The 15,683-nt window shown below is 38.9% G+C and overlaps 2 protein-coding genes across 11 annotated transcripts in view; both read right to left on the reverse strand.

Moving 5' to 3' along the window:
- Positions 1-547: 547 nt before the first annotated feature.
- On the reverse strand, positions 548-3,711 carry LOC141796835 (protein PML-like). The gene is made up of 3 exons (XM_074678114.1): positions 3,218-3,711; positions 2,994-3,045; positions 548-1,346 (listed from the first exon to the last, which is right to left on the reverse strand). The coding sequence occupies exons 2-3, from the start codon at positions 3,043-3,045 to the stop codon at positions 808-810; spliced, it is 591 nt and encodes a 196-aa protein (XP_074534215.1). The 5' UTR covers positions 3,218-3,711; the 3' UTR covers positions 548-807.
- Positions 3,712-5,744: 2,033 nt separating this feature from the next.
- LOC141797038 (unconventional myosin-IXAb-like) overlaps positions 5,745-15,683 on the reverse strand; it is a 167,577-nt gene continuing 157,638 nt past the window's right edge. For 7 of the 10 annotated variants that reach the window (XM_074678429.1, XM_074678424.1, XM_074678423.1 and 4 more), the window contains 10 exons: positions 14,023-14,215; positions 13,761-13,889; positions 13,543-13,648; positions 13,215-13,346; positions 12,812-12,935; positions 10,800-10,853; positions 9,554-9,574; positions 9,110-9,330; positions 8,611-8,753; positions 5,745-8,519 (listed from right to left, as the gene is read on the reverse strand). In XM_074678429.1, coding sequence (XP_074534530.1) covers positions 8,134-8,519; positions 8,611-8,753; positions 9,110-9,330; positions 9,554-9,574; positions 10,800-10,853; positions 12,812-12,935; positions 13,215-13,346; positions 13,543-13,648; positions 13,761-13,889; positions 14,023-14,215 — 1,509 coding nt within the window. In that variant the 3' untranslated portion in view covers positions 5,745-8,133. The remainder of the gene's footprint in view (positions 8,520-8,610; positions 8,754-9,109; positions 9,331-9,553; positions 9,575-10,799; positions 10,854-12,811; positions 12,936-13,214; positions 13,347-13,542; positions 13,649-13,760; positions 13,890-14,022; positions 14,216-15,683) is intronic. The other 3 variants (XM_074678426.1, XM_074678425.1, XM_074678428.1) reach the window with 3 other exon arrangements.

Genomic DNA, 15,683 nt, shown 5'->3' on the forward strand with positions numbered 1-15,683 from the left:
TAGTGTTAGTGTTAAGGTGGCAAAACATTTTGATTTTGTTACTTTAATTTTATTCCTCACATTTATAACACGGACAATTTGACCCCCACGCTGCGTAATTCCATAACCTGTAAAATGAATATGAATTTACAAATCCAAATTTTAACTCCCCAATAATAAATTATTCCTCTTTTAGGATGAATTTTGAATTTTCCATAAATGAGAGATCTTTCCATTGATAAATAAGATCCCTTCTCCAAATAAAAAAATGATTTTGCAATAAAATCTTACTTCGAATAATAAAGCGAAATTTTGTTTGGTTTGATTATTTCTCAGCTGGTTATAACCAAGCTATGAGACCACAAGCATAAGATTTATACTTTTTTGAACTGTATGTTCATTGCAATGAATATGCCTCAAAGTTGTGGTAATTTCACTGGGTACTAAACATCTAGATCCAACTTATTTTCTTTTCCAAACAACAAAGAAAAAACAAGGAAAAAAGTATTTTTCTAAACATATTTTATAAGCAATAGATAAAAAGATTTGATCCAAGAAGTAACAAGTTGAACAGAAAGTGAATGAACTTAAATTAAACCAGACAGTACAAAACTTTGAAGATAAGTTACAGTATATGAATAATTTCACAAGCATCATTAGACTTCATGTGATATGTCTCTTCTTACAAGAAACTAAATCCAGCTGACACTTATTAATTTTAACCAGCAGAACAGATTGGAAATGAGAGTGCATTGTGAGTACAAAACGGCAAAACAGAACAGTATTTTTTTGGTTTGATTGTCTTTTTCTCAGCTTTTTGTAGCTTTATTAAAAAGGGCGTGAGGCGCTGTAGATAAATCTCTTGACTGTCCGTCTGCTCAGTCCCCATGCGCTGAACAGCTTCTGCAGCATCCGAGCGTCTTCCACAGCATTGTGAGCGTTGTAGGTTTCCCCCAGGAAGTGGTTTACCATGTACACCTGAGAATAACTCTCCAGATTACGATGGATGTTCTTGGCCAGTGGGAAGGTGTCCAGGAACCCCGACACCACCCGCAGGAACTCTTGCTGCAGGGAGCACTGTCTCAGCACTCGCATGAGCACAGGTGCATCAAAGCGCATGGCGCTGTGAGCTGCCAGCAGCACAGGGCGTTGGAAAGAGCGAAGGAAGGCGATGAAGGAGGTGAGGGCCTCGTCCAGTGGGGTGGTGTCGACAGGTCTCCCCTTAAGAAACAAGGTGCCATCGCTGACAGTGAAGCCTGTGACTTGTTTGGCGCTGTCGGTGAGCTCACGGCGAGGGAGAATGTAGGCATTAAAGACTCTTTCTCCACAGACTGCTGAGAGCTGGATGATGTCATTAGCACTTGTATCTGTGGAAATGCAACAGTTAAAAGTTAAAACCATCATCTTTTTGCTATAAAGCTGCCATCTGTTATGGTTTTGTGGTACTCATACATGTGCTTAAATGCACGTTTCCAAACCTTTGCTTTAATTATCTTTAAATTAAAAATGGAACTTGAGTTTAAAAAGTTTAAAGTTTAAAAAGTCTTATACATGTTGGAGACCCTACGGAACTCTGGGATGTGTCTGTAATTACTCGGAAATTATGATAAGAAGCTCCTGGTCTGATGCAGCCTTCTTATTTTCATGTACAGACATCCTGTGTGACATCTCTGACAGGCCTGTGGTTGGGCACCACCAAGTGCTTCCTCTGTTGGGTAATTGAAATGACTCAAAGTCTAATACAGCTCCTCCCCTTTTCAAACCAGACTGAAGCTTATGTTTCTCGAGAACTGGAAGCAACGCAGGAGTCACATGAGAGAGCTAAAAATAGCAGAAACTAAAACACAGTCAATTCTTTCTTATCACAGAAAGACTCCACCCTATACGTGCTAACAGCTGGAGTCTACAGATTAGGATAATAACAAACCAAAAGGTTGGTTAGTACTTAACTGAGCAACTTTTTAATCTTTTTTGTTTATTATAATGGCAATAAAAAAGCAACATTTGGAACGCTTTTATCAAAACAGAAACTCCCTGTTTGATAGTTGATTGTGCACAATTTTTTAAAAATATTCTAAGCATTGTTCAGACAATTCATCAATGTAGTTTTAATATTCATTTTCAGTTTTATTTGAATGTATTTGGGTAAAAAAAATGAAACAAAGTCCCTGCAAGCTCTTTAAGACAGGAATATGGCCAGATGGATGCTTTGAGGTAACGCTGGTCCCTTCAAGAGCTGATTGGCTAACACAGGAAGGCAGAACCTTAAACTATGATTGGCTGTTTCAGATTAATGAGTCATCATGCTGTCACATTTCTTAACATTTTTTTTAAGGACTGAATTATAACAGACATTTACCGAAACTATGTGTGCGTGAGCACATCCTGTCAAAAAGGTTGGACACTCTCCAACTTTAAAAGTTAAAATGCATAAAGGGGCATTTTGATGCTTGATGAGTGACTGGACCCAAGTAAAAGAAATAAGGACCTTTTTTTTTCCTCTTTTGAATCAGCAGAGTGATAAACTTCCAGTTTTTCAAATTATCAGAAAATACTACTACTACTAATGTAAATATATATATATATATATATATATATATATATATATATATATATATATATATATATATATATATATATATATATTTTACAAAGGCTTGATATATCCTCTTATTAGATCAAAGTACTTTACATCTGTTTTTTTTGCTCTGTTTTTTTAAGATGTCTTTTTGTAATTAATTCAATAAGACACCAAATGTCTTGAATTCTTTTTTTAAGTGAATCAATTATTATGAAAAAGCTTCATGAATAAGTATTTTTTTAAAACAACAACAGCAACACAAAAAATACAATAAAATTGACAAAAAAAATGTACAACTATTGTAAATAATTTTAAAAAATCACAAATAGAGTTGGTCAAGTTCTAGAAGTACGACTGTAAAGTAACTGAATAGATGACACTGTAGCTCTTGTAGCACAAATTGACAGTTACAGAGACATTAAGGTAATCTTACCTAATCCAGTTGCCTCCAGGTCAAAGAAAACGATGGTTCTGAAGTCAGTCATCTAAGGATTAAAGACGAGATTAATAGTTAGAAAAATATTGCTTTAATGTTTTAGACAGTAATTCATTAGTAAAAAGGAAACAGGCTATTTAATAGGAAAAAAAAAAAAAAAACACAAAGCAAAACAAAAAAAACCTTTAAGTTTCCAAACATTTGTCTAAGTCTGGACTCACCGTGGACAGCGGTTCTTGGGATCAGCTGATCGTCTCTTAGGTCGCTCTCATATGAAGGCAGTCACATCAGATCAGCTGTTTTATGCTCTCTTCACCCGAAGGGTGCAGCAGGTGAATCACTGCCTCAGTATTTCAAAACCTAAAGCTATAGTCGTACTTTCATTTCAGTAGAAAGGAAACTTTACGTTGTGTCATACTTTCTTTTCTCCTTCCCGTGAATCGACGGCTGATCCACAGCTTGACACGACACGACAAAAGACACTTGTGTTTACCGTCAAGGTGGAATCTTCGCCGCTGTTCGCTTACTTTCGGTTTTCACCTGGTGGGTCACAGGACAGGAAGTGACAAAAAAGGCTTTTGTTGTGGCAACTGTTGCGTGGACAGCTCACGAGAATGAAACTCAGTCTTTCTTTGGCATTTATACCTGTCGATGAATCAGTTCATATCTTAATTGTTTAAACAATAAACAACAAGAAGTCATCCTGTTTTATTATCCAGCTTAATTCTATCACATTTATTTAGTGCAGATCCTGTTTTCTGCTTTATTTCCTCACTTTTCTCACTTCCTCTACTTCACTTCCTTTCCTGTGCTGTGTTCCCTCTGACCATGTTTCCATTTTTGGTAGAATAACAACAGCATGTAGTTTGCTGAGACTTCACAAAGAGTACATTTCTTGAACTACGACTACCTTGCAGAGCTCTGGCAGGAATGAATCTCCTACTTCATGAAGGACAATGTATCACTTACCAATTAAGGTTACTGGTTTGTATTTTTGTTTAGTCCCATTCATGCACATTCACAGAATGCTGGCTGAGTCTTGCTCAAGGAAACTTTGGCAGAGAGACAGCCATCATCAGCATGGTTGAGGGTGGACAGTGTTTTACCACTGGGACACATCTACCACCATCTGTTCAAAAATCTTCATTTTCTTTTCTTTCTTTTTTTTTTTGTACATGGCACCTAACACTTTTACTGGCAATCTGAAAAACTATGGGTACTAGATTCATGACCATGTAGTGTTCCAGATGTCACACTTTTGTGAATAATAACTATGTTTACAATAACAGCATTTATATAGCAAACTTCAAAACAAATGTTAACAAAGTGTTTGTCAGATAAAAGCTTTGCAGAAAATCAGGGGGACACCAAGATAAACATTTAACAGAAGGAAAAAAACAGCCATGGCATGATTAAGCAAGTTGGCTTTTAACATGAAGATGAAAATGTTAAAAGGAATTAAAAAAAGGTTTTTGGAGGCAGGAGAAGAAGGAAAAACTGACATCACATCAGATGAACATAGAGATGAAAAAAATGAGATAAAAAACGTAAATCAATAGACAAATGGGTGAATAAATAAATGTATATTAACAGGACCAACGAAGGCGAATTGAGGCGAACAGGAACAAACAAATAGGTTAAGAGCATAAAAGATAAAATATTAAGTACATCAAGATATCTGCATATAACCTGCTTACATTTGTGCTTATCACATGGGCTGTGGTCCTTCTTATATCACCTTTATTTCTCTGGAAAGATAAATATTTAACATTTGCTGGAGCTCAAGAGATATAAATATTTCTGTACTTAAAAGCTTCGATTTGTTTACTTAAGGCTGACACTCCAATAGAAAGATCTTTTGTTGGGTATTGTTTACATATCTAGCATAATGGATGGATAGGGTATATGTTAAGAAAAGCAGTTTGTGTTTGGTTTATTGCTTCAGACTTCATTAATCTAATCTATCAAACAAGGGTAAATGGCAGAATGAGCTGCTAAGGCAGAGATGATTTCACAAACTTTTCATGGGAGCAACACATCTCTGCTGCCGACCCTCAAATGCAGGATCCATGTGACACCATTTAAAAGTGAAATAAACAGGCTTTTCAACAGGATAAGAAGTATTGTTCCAGCAAAGAAAAAAACATGATTTGCCATAATTTTTTGGCAAAAGTTGAGTTAACCCTACTCAATTCATATAGAAAGAATTATGTATTCAGATCTTTTCTTGTTTTTCTGTGGACTCATTATAAGTCAAAGCTTTGAAACCACTAAAGATGAAAGAAGCTTTCCCGCTCAAGTCATCTGAGGAGAACAAGCTGTTTGTTCCTCTCAGGGGGAGAACTATTTGTGTTATCTGTTTGGCTAACTTGAAAGTAGACAATGGCTTGTGAAACTATGTGGCTTTACTTTCATAGACAAAACAAACCCTGAAAATTAATGTCGAAAATTATGAAAAATGTGACCAACATATTTATTTTCACTCAATAACAACCCTCTTGTAAATGTGAAGTAGATTTTTGCTGCCAAGACTTGAAAGACTGTGACCTTTCCTCTACTGACTCTTTCACAGTCTTTCTGTTCTGTTTACATTTTGAGCATTGTTGATACTAAAAGTAAAGCGGTGACTCTTGTAAAGTAACAATGTGTGGTGTAAAATATTAAAAAAAGAGATATCCTTTCAAATTAAAAGCTCATTTCTTAATGAATTTCAAGTCAAAAAGTAAGACCCCACTCACGTGTTTGGCTGCAGTTTTGCTTTTTTAATAAGCAGATGAATTTCCCCCATAAATTCTTTTTTTTTCTTACAACCATAGACATGTTGGTATCATAAAAAAAGAAATATAACACAATTTGCACCTTTTACATAACTGTGTCCAGAGTGGTGCAGACAAAGAGACACAAGACACTTTTTTTTCCTGCTGCTTAGCACAAACATGACAGTCCGAGTGTGGCCTGTTCAAATGTAGCCATGATTAATAGTAGATAATGAACCGTACACAGGATAATATATCCTTTTATAACAGATTCTTTTCAGCCAATGTACATCCCAAAAGCATGGTCATAAATAGTACACACACTGTGTATAAAAGAGGAACAAAAACAACCAGAAAAAGCAGAGCATGCCTTCCAGTGACAGGTACATTCACTTTTTTTTCTTCCTTATTATTATTATTATTATTACGTATTTTTTTTGCATCTGAACATGTACAAAGTCCACGCGTTAATCACCAGCGTAGACATATCTGACCTGGGATCAGTTTTGTCCTTTCAGCTCACCTCAGTTTCTTTTTTCCTTAACAGGATAACGGTTAATGTTAACAATAGACAACACTGTGCAAGTCTCCACATCTGCATGGAGTCTTACTGACACCGCCAACTCCAAGGTAAGTTTATAATAACACTGTGTTTGTGAGATCTGAAGGAGGTTACCGAGAATATCTGAAGACAGGCACGGAGAGTGGAGACACCTTTGTTGAACTGGTTAGTACACTGACAGGATAATGTATGGACAGAAACAGAGAGTGAGAATATGCAGAAAGACATGGACGGTATGAGGAAGATGCTACTTAGTCTGATTAATGCTACTTTTTACAGCCAGAGATGAATGGAAGAGCTGCTGATATGGTAAAAAGGAGGAGAAGAAGAAGAAGAAGAAGAGTGCTCTGGATGGCTCAGAGGACATGACGGATGATCTGATAGTGCAGGTGAGTACATCATTCCCCACAGGTGTCAGAAAAGTCAGACTGATGACTGATTTTGTAACTCTGGAGTTTGTTTTAGTGTCACCTGTTGGCTGCAAGACTTTTCCACCTTTACAAGACTTTGGATGGAAATGTGTGTGAAGAGAGTACAACACATGCACAAAGTGGGAGTGTATACAGTGGCAGGAGTCACTCATCCATCCTTTCAGACATGCACACACAAACACACATCGAGAGAAAGGAAACTAATGGCTTTCATCTGAGCAAAAATAAACCGTGAAACAGTATTGACAGCAAAAACATGTCATCGTTGATATCAATAACAACACCTATAATACAGCAATAATATATTTATATTTAAAAAATTCAAGTCCTGACGTAGTAACACTGATGTTTCTGGATAAAAACAGAAGAAAACAAGGAAAAGATGAGCTTGCAGGGAAAGGCAGATAGATACAATACACTTATGGCTGATTGACATTTTGACCCTTCAGGTTTTAGTAAACGTGACATCAGACGACAACGAAGCACTGCGAGCGCACATCCACAGCTTTCCTTCTATCATTTCTGTAGAGTATCACTGGCTCTGTTCATTGTGAAAAGAGGAAAAGAAAAGAAAACAGAGCAAGCACAGAAACAGAAGTGGATCTCCAGACACTTCACTTTGCAAAAACAGAACAAGAAATAGAGATTAACCAACAATGAACGACCCAGGAGCAGCACTGGACTTTTCTTTCTATTTACACTTTTTACCTCTGCAACTTAATAGTATTAATAATAATAATAATAATAATAATAACAATAATAATAATAATAATAATAATAATAATAATAATAATGTAACATACAGCTGTAACATACTTCTGTACAGTCTCTTCAAACCGACGTAGGAAAAAGTGTGATGGAGTAGCATGCAGCCTCTCGGCTGGTGTGTCCCGTGTAAACGTGAAAAAGCAGACTTAGCTTGGCGCTGGTTACAGACAAAAAGTCCGCCAGTTCAGACAGTCAGTCAGTCAGTATGGCTACATTTCTTCTGGGTGACTGCCCACATGCTCAAAAAGAAAGATGGGGGCACTATAAGATTTGGCTTTGCAGGTGTGGGTGTTCGAAGCTCCTCCCTCTACGTCCTTTTCCTTTCTTTCCCCCGGCTGACCCTGGGCAAGTATCATATGGGCAACAAACATGGCTGACCACATCTTTACACATCCCTCTGCTCCACTAAGTCACCACTGTTTTCTGTTTGTTTGTCCCTCTGTGGTTCCTCCCCTGTCAGTCCCACAGATTTCTGCTCCTCCTGAACCAGGAGAGGAGGGGGTGGGCACAGAGGAGGGGCTCAAACCTCGCCCCGTTACCAGCCTCGTTGACCCCAGACTCTCCCACCTCTCCTTCTTGTACAGCTCAGGCGGACGCCGCTTTCCCATCTTTCCTCATCTTCACACCATGAACTCGTTGCTGCCGTACAGTACCAGCTGCTGTGGCCCCGAGCCAAAGTCCGACTCTCTTCGGTGGCCCCCCGTGGGGTCTCGTGGGGAGCTGCGGCTGAGTCGGAGCCTGTGCCGGGTCTTACCTGTTCTTTGGCTCCCTTCTGCCTCCAGTGGGGTCCCCAGACTGCAGGTGGTGAGCAGGGGCCCCGAGGAGGAGGAGCGGAAGCGGTAGTGAGGCAAGGGAGAGCCGGAAGCATTGGAGGAAAGAGAGGAGGAGGGGTGGTAGGAGGAGGAAAGTGTGGAGGTGGAGTCTGCAGAGTCCTGGGAGTCAGGCTGACGATGCAAGGCTCGTCGGCTCTTTGCCTCAGACTTCCTGGAGCGAAAAGTGCCGTGTTCTGTGGAAGAAGAAAAATAAGATAAAATTAAAATGTCTGGATAGACCAAAAAAGGAATAACTGTGGGCAAAGCATACAATCACACACCCACCTGAGGGGTCTGAGGTGGCTCCTTCTGCCTCCATGGTGATGTTCTCAGAGCTGTCTCCTGTGCCGATGGATGCTTCCGATTCAGGAGTCTCGTCGTCTGATGCCCGCGGCTCCAAAATCAACATCTCATACGTCAGCTCCTCCCTGAATACACACAGAAACACACACAAACGATAAAAAATACTGCTTGGTTAGTGACGAATGACCTAAACTGCTCCATAATTATTTGAACTCTTGAGTTACTACTGGCTTATCATCAAATTTGACAACGTGCAAAGGTTGAAGTGCCTGATAAGAGATGTGGGTCTGCTGTGGTTGTGTGTTCAATGAGACCAACAAAACTCACTGCAGCAATCATTGCTGGGTTTGGATATACAGTTAGAGTACATACACATTTTACAGAAAAATATCTGCCTGTTTGGTGGCTCATTGAGGCATTTTAAGTCACAAATCAAACTCACTTTTTCATCTGAACATTTCAACAAAAAAAGACGACATACTTCTCTTTCTGCAGACTCTCGATCTGCTCAGTGAGGATTCGCTCCTCCTGCTGCATTGCCTGCTGTTGGTGCTCATTCAGCCCTCCTTCTGCTGCATCCTCTCCTCCTTCTCCTCCTCCTCCTCCCCCTCCTGCAGTTTCACTATCTGGCACAGAGGGCGCTTTGGGGCTTAGAGGAGGAGAGGTGGTATGGGTGCTGCTTTGTCGCACACGGCTTTTGCTCTATAGGTTTACAGAAAACAAAAGAAAAGGACAAAAAAACGTTATTTACAAAATTTTAGATTACTTTGTTGGGACAGACAGCTGATTTGCTACATATGGTTTGATGTTTTGACTACATACAGGCTAAACAAAGAATGTATTCACCAATGCTCACAACACCATCGCTAAGAAATAACGATATCTTCTAGTTAACACACACATACACAAACACATATTGCTTTACCTTAAGTTTAGCTGAGTTAGGCTGCATGTTAATACATTTGTGAAGCAGAAACAGAAAGCAAAAGGCAGTCAGTGCTGCTTGCTAGCTCAAAGCGCTTCAGACAAATATTCATACATGAAGCAAAAATAAAACTAGAGCTAATAAAGAGACACACTACTTTCCTAGTTTGTCTAATTTAAGTCAGAAATAAGAAACATTAACCTCCATTTTTCACATACTGGTGCTGTAATGTATTGCCACGCTAACGCTGTATTGGATGCTGCTGCTACAAGCTATTAATTGCTATTAGCTTGATTTGTTAGCAGAAACACAACAAGAAGCAATGAACATTGTTCAAACAGATAACATAACACAAATATGAAAGCTAAATTATTAGCTGTATTTAAATTCAAAAGAGAGTTACCAATTATGCGCATTTTAGCTGCAGTAGGCTATGCTACATTAGCTTCATGACAAGAACTCATGGTAGTAAGCAGTAAAAACCTTATGAATGTATTTCATCTTATATTTTTTTACAACTATATAAAATAACAATAATAATAATTCATATCTGTTAACTGTTTTAGTCATAAGCTTTTATTTGTTAGCATACCAGCTAATGTTAGCTACATGAGGCTCACAAGTAGAACATACTGAAGTGCAAATTTGGACTTAAGTTTTCAGACATATTAAAGTAAATTTACTTATTAATTAGTTAATTAAGTCTTACCCTAAAATAAAAACCATTGGTTTTAGGGTGAAGCTGAATTTAGGAAAATTAGCATCACAAAAGGGCAGCACCACTACAGCATCTTCTTGCTAAGTTGTGACTCTCAGCAGTTTATCCTTGATAAATAATTGGTTTCTGAAAGGTTAAGCCATTACACCTCAAGTGAAGCCTCTGTGTGTTTTTTTAAAGTTATTTCTTTTATTTAAAAAGTCCCATCCACACTAAAACTGGTTGTGAGACTTTTGAGTTGCATCGTGAAAAATCCAACAAAATGTCAAACAACAAAGAAGATAACATTTTTTCTTTGGTGGTGTTTCCATAGAGAGAAATGAACAATATCAAAAATGTTGTTCCTGGTTTGTGGCTCTTTGTAACAAACTAACAACAGCAACAAATGCACAGAAAGATCAGACAGCTAAAAACTAGCAGACAGACGTGACGAGCATTGGGACAGTGTGATTAGACGGACCAGGACTGATGGATAGGACAGGACTAGTGATGCTGGGCGGGCACATGGAGAAGATGGGGCATACATACCGGGGTGGCAGTGCGGGCTATGCTCATAAACCTAACAGCAATTAGTACTGGTTTCTGAAAGGAGGGGTGGGAGAGGGAGGGAGGGAGGAAGGAAGGACAGATTAGGGTTAAGGTGTGTTGGAGGTAAGTAGGCAAGGATTTGGTCCAAGCAGTTTGGTTAGAAGAATTTGATCTGGAGGTATGGTGGAGGACCAAATTGTTGAATAAAACTGTGTCAGTAATCGAGCTGCTGTGAAGGAAACAATTAAAAGTGATTCAGTTTTGTGAAAATTATCAGATTTCAGCGTCAATTTTCTAACATGGTTTGTTCTGCATATTAATCAAACTGGACTCACGGGGTATTTTTAGAAACTGTTTGCTGGTGAAAGAATGTGGAAGGCTTGAGAGAAGTCAAAGTTGGTGGTATCTGTTAGATTAATGTGTTAAACAATCTGATGTGCTGTACATCACACCTTGTTCTAATGTAGTAAAGCCAGTTTGTTCCTTGTGTAAGTTAGTGCTTCTGTTAATGAAAGTATGCAATGCAGCCTTAAGAGAATTGGTTTTAACCTGTCCATCTACACGTAGCACAAAACCTATGGAAATTTGTGTTTGGTAAATTACGTCTTTGGTGTAACCACGCTTCTTAGGTGATAAATCTTAAATCATTGTCAAGCTTTTTCTTTTCATTTTTGAATGGTGCAAAATTTGTGAGGAACATGAGCAGCGAGGTAGAGTATGTGGGTTGCACCAATGAAAAATTTGCCAAATCTTCTCCGTCAATGCCAAACTGCTTATTCTGCTGCTCAGTCTGTGCTCTCTACTGAGCACAGTGCTGTGCCAGCTCACACGCAAAGTTAGCTAGCTCAACGTTCAGCTCACACCAATTTAAATGAACTATTTCATGTTCATAGTTTATTTTTGAAAACTCTGAACAGTTCATAGCCCAAAAAATGAACTAGTTCATGTTCTTTTTTTTTTTGCTCAAAGGTCTCTTTTTTTTTTAACACCATCTATGCTTTAATCCATATCCATCGAACTAATTCCATACATAAATTAATCCCTGTATGCTTCTGGCACCTCTTGTCAACTACTCCTATGTCTCTGCACCTCTCGGTGCCCCCCGGATTGTGAACGGCCCCTCTCTGCCCCAGGAATGAACTTCCCTTTCATTACTGTTGATGAGCTATAAAGTGAGTGAATCAGTTCACCATTCATGAAAATATGAGTGCCTTCATTGAATGCGCTCATATTTACTTGTTTAAGCACAACACTGACTGAGCTAAGATTTATTCTAAACAATAAAAAAGCAGCATACCCTGTGTATATCCCTTCTTGGTAAAGGAAAACTGTTAGTAAGAATTAATATCATGTCTCTTTATGAACCTTCTGATGACGGTTTTCTTTGTTATCAGTGGTTTTATTTCTTTTCTAATATTGCATATATTCTAAACAGCTGATATGGGTGTAGCTTTTGCATACAGGTGGCAAATGGCCCTGGGCTGCTTTTTGTATTTTATTGTGCTTTATTTGTAATTAAAACAAAAATGTACAATGTAAAGTTAAGTTTTAGTGCTTCTGGTGCAGTTTCCAACACCTACTTCAACTTTGAAAAACCACTAGAGTGAGATATAGAAGATAAGGTGATAAGAAAAGTTAATAAGCTTTCATACATTAATACAAAGCTGTGTTGGGTTTTCTTTTGCATGAACAACTAATGTGTCCTATTTTGCAATTTTTAACCAGCGTATCCCCTTCCTTGTGAGTTCTTTGATCAGCTTTTTGCTTGTGTTACAAAAACACGGCAAAATCTGTCAATGAAAGATGTCAAAAACACAGAGGAATGGACTCCTGTCATGGCGGTGTGGAAACCATGCCAGCTGCTCCGGGAGCTGAAAACTGCAGTGTCACAATTTCAATGATGAGTGAGAGGAAGGAGGAGGAGAACATCCATGGCCCTTGTCAGGCAGTGAGGACTGTATTCAGTAAAAATTGAATGAGTGTGGGACTTGTTGTCAGGACTCTGATCCTACCATGGACTTCCTGATGTGGGTCAGTCTGCTCTTGGCTTTGCTTTCTGCGAACTCCAGACTGCTGATGTCCTTCAGACGAGCTTTGTACTTGCTCATCTGCTCATTTATGATCAGCTCCACACATCTACAGGAAACAGATTGAGGTTTAGAATCAGAATAGAAGACTGAGGTCATTTTTGTTTAAACAACCTGCAAATGACTAAACTATGAGTTCAGCAAATTAGTTCATCCAGTTACAAAGTGTTTGCCAAAATCAGTGAATTCACATCATTTCAAACTAGTACTACTTCAGAGTGGTTGCTGCTGGTAAAACCTATACCTATGTTTTTTATTTTTATTACTGATCTCAAACTTTGCCCCAACTGGCCTCCATGTTATTACTACCAAAAGCTAGTGTACGTACGCTGTGGTCTTGCTGATGTCTTGGACGCTCTGCAGCGGGTCGATGGTGTCAGGGCAGCGGAGGATGCAGGGAGCAAAGACAATAGCAAGTGCGTTGGCTGACATCCTATTAGTTTCCTCCTGTAGGGCGATCCTGAAAGACAGCACCAAATAATCCTGTTAACCCTGATGTCAATCCTTTCAGAGTATGACACCTTTTCCCATCACATACTCAGGAGAGGGTGTGACAGCATTAAAAGAAAAAAAAAATCTTTTTTTTTTAAATTTCAGCCCCTGGCTTTCTTTCCTGAGGCTTTGTAGCTGAGGCTAAATAGTTTTCCATCCCTCACCTGACCAGATGGAAAATAAGGCGCTCCAGAGTGCTGAGGTGCGTCCTGCTGAGCTGGTCGATCACTGAGTACACTCCTCGGATGACCTCCCGCTTGTCTGGCTGACCTGTAAAGAAAAACAAACACACCATTACGTGAGAAAACATTCCACCTCCTGAAAGTGACTCCAAACTGGGGCATCATAAAAGAGTCACTCAAGGAGTTGATTACGAGCTTACCCATGGCTCTGAGGAACTCCTCGTACAGTTCAAAGGTCATGAGAGGGCTGGGCAGGTCCCGGAGCCACTGTTTGAGAACACTTGCGATGACGTGGATGTTGTATTCGTCCAGGTTCACACTGTTCACATCTGAAAACAGAGAGATAGTTTGGGGTGAATCAACTCACCTTCACATTTCTCTTTATGTGACTCTTTATGAGATATTTTCCATGAAGACAGGGAACAAACGCTGAAGTTCACACCACACATAATCTAGTCTCACCTGTGTCCAGCCCCTGACGGAGTTCTTTGATCTTATTGGTGGAGCCGGACTTCCTGTAGATACCCTCTGTGTAGAGGCCGTGCATCTCGATGTAGTTGATGAGTTTCTCCACCAGCTGGGGCACAGCTCTCTCTTCACTGGTCAGGCGGGACAACTCTACGCCGTACTGCCGAGACGACAGCTCCGGATCGTACTAATGTACAAAAACACAGACGTCTCATTAAAATGTGTTTAACTTCAACTATGGCTCCTGTAAACCCAATTCAACAAACATCTACAGTAAAATCATTTTATATTCCATTACAAAGCGATACAAACTAGTCATTAGTGCTGATCAAAGTAGTGCTGTGTTGTCTGTAGGGATGGGTACTGAGTTAGGTACTTTTATAGGTACCGACTGAATTCTGTCAAAAGTACCGGGTACCGATTCATTTAATATCATGCTTAGGTACCTAAATGCACCTTTGTGACTGTGAGGGAGTGGAAGAGTAGGTGATTTTCCATGCTGAACACAGCATTACAAGGTTAAACATTATAGAATAAATATGTAAATTGAAAAAATAATTATATTTTATGTTAAAGCAAATTGATCATTTTTTGACACATAAACACAAAAAAGTACCAAAAATTGGTACCGTTGAGTAACAATACCTGTTGCATCAGCAGTGTATCGTTTCAAATGTGAAAGGTACCCATCTCTAGTTGTCAGAGCTTTTCTTTTCCATTGGACACAATCTCTTGCCTTACCTAATATGCAAAATAATCCTCTTTTCATGCATTAAAATTTGCATGCATTCAAAGTGTATTTCAGTCTCTATTTCAGTCCACTTAAATACAGCTTGTGCAGTGGAAACACTCCCAAAGATTGATTTATGGTCAGTAGTGTCCCAATGTCAACAGGGACACTAAAACTGTTTCAGTTTGATGAACAGTTCCCCTGAAGTGACACCAAAAGAAGTCCAAGGTAATGGGTACAATAAGAGACTGTATGAAATATAGACTGTGATGTCACTTGTAGGTTTCTGAACAGAAACCTTGAACCCTTCATGTTAAATCACTGAGCTAAAAATGCTAACTCAACCACAAATTGACAAACCTGTAAACTGACATCTGAAAACATTAAATCAAGTGGGGCTGAGGCTGGCTTTAACAGCTACAACTAACCTCAACACAAAGTTAACTTAACTCTGCTGCTTATGGTGTAAATTTGTGTAAAACCCCTCGCCTGTATGAGATACTAGTGGCTTGGTTGTAAAATATTAGACCTGCGGAGGCTTGAGTATGTGTTTTTCATGTGGTCTAAACAGGATTCCTTTGTTATTGTAGTTAGTCTCAAGTGGACATTCAAAGAACTGCAGTTTTTACATCGTCTTTGTTTTTCCAACACTTGAGGTTCCTGCTTTTATGCGCAACTTTTGTCAACATTCGACCAAAAAAAAATAATTCATTGTTGATAGTTAATGATTATCTTACTTGACAAAGATGTTGCTTTTAAATGTCTTATAGTACAGTATCTCTTTTTTCGTGAGTTATTCCGTGTTTTCAATCTTACAGAAGAATTTATGTATACCTTTTAAACATACAATCTGAAAACAGAACAAAAATACATGCGGCAAACTATCATTTCACTGAGGTACACAAAAGCTTTACAAAAGAAATTA

Source organism: Halichoeres trimaculatus, unplaced genomic scaffold, assembly GCF_033239565.1.
Source record: "Halichoeres trimaculatus isolate MK-OKI-2021-1 unplaced genomic scaffold, fHalTri1.1 fHalTri1_scaffold_10, whole genome shotgun sequence".
Taxonomy (NCBI): Eukaryota; Metazoa; Chordata; class Actinopteri; order Labriformes; family Labridae; genus Halichoeres; species Halichoeres trimaculatus.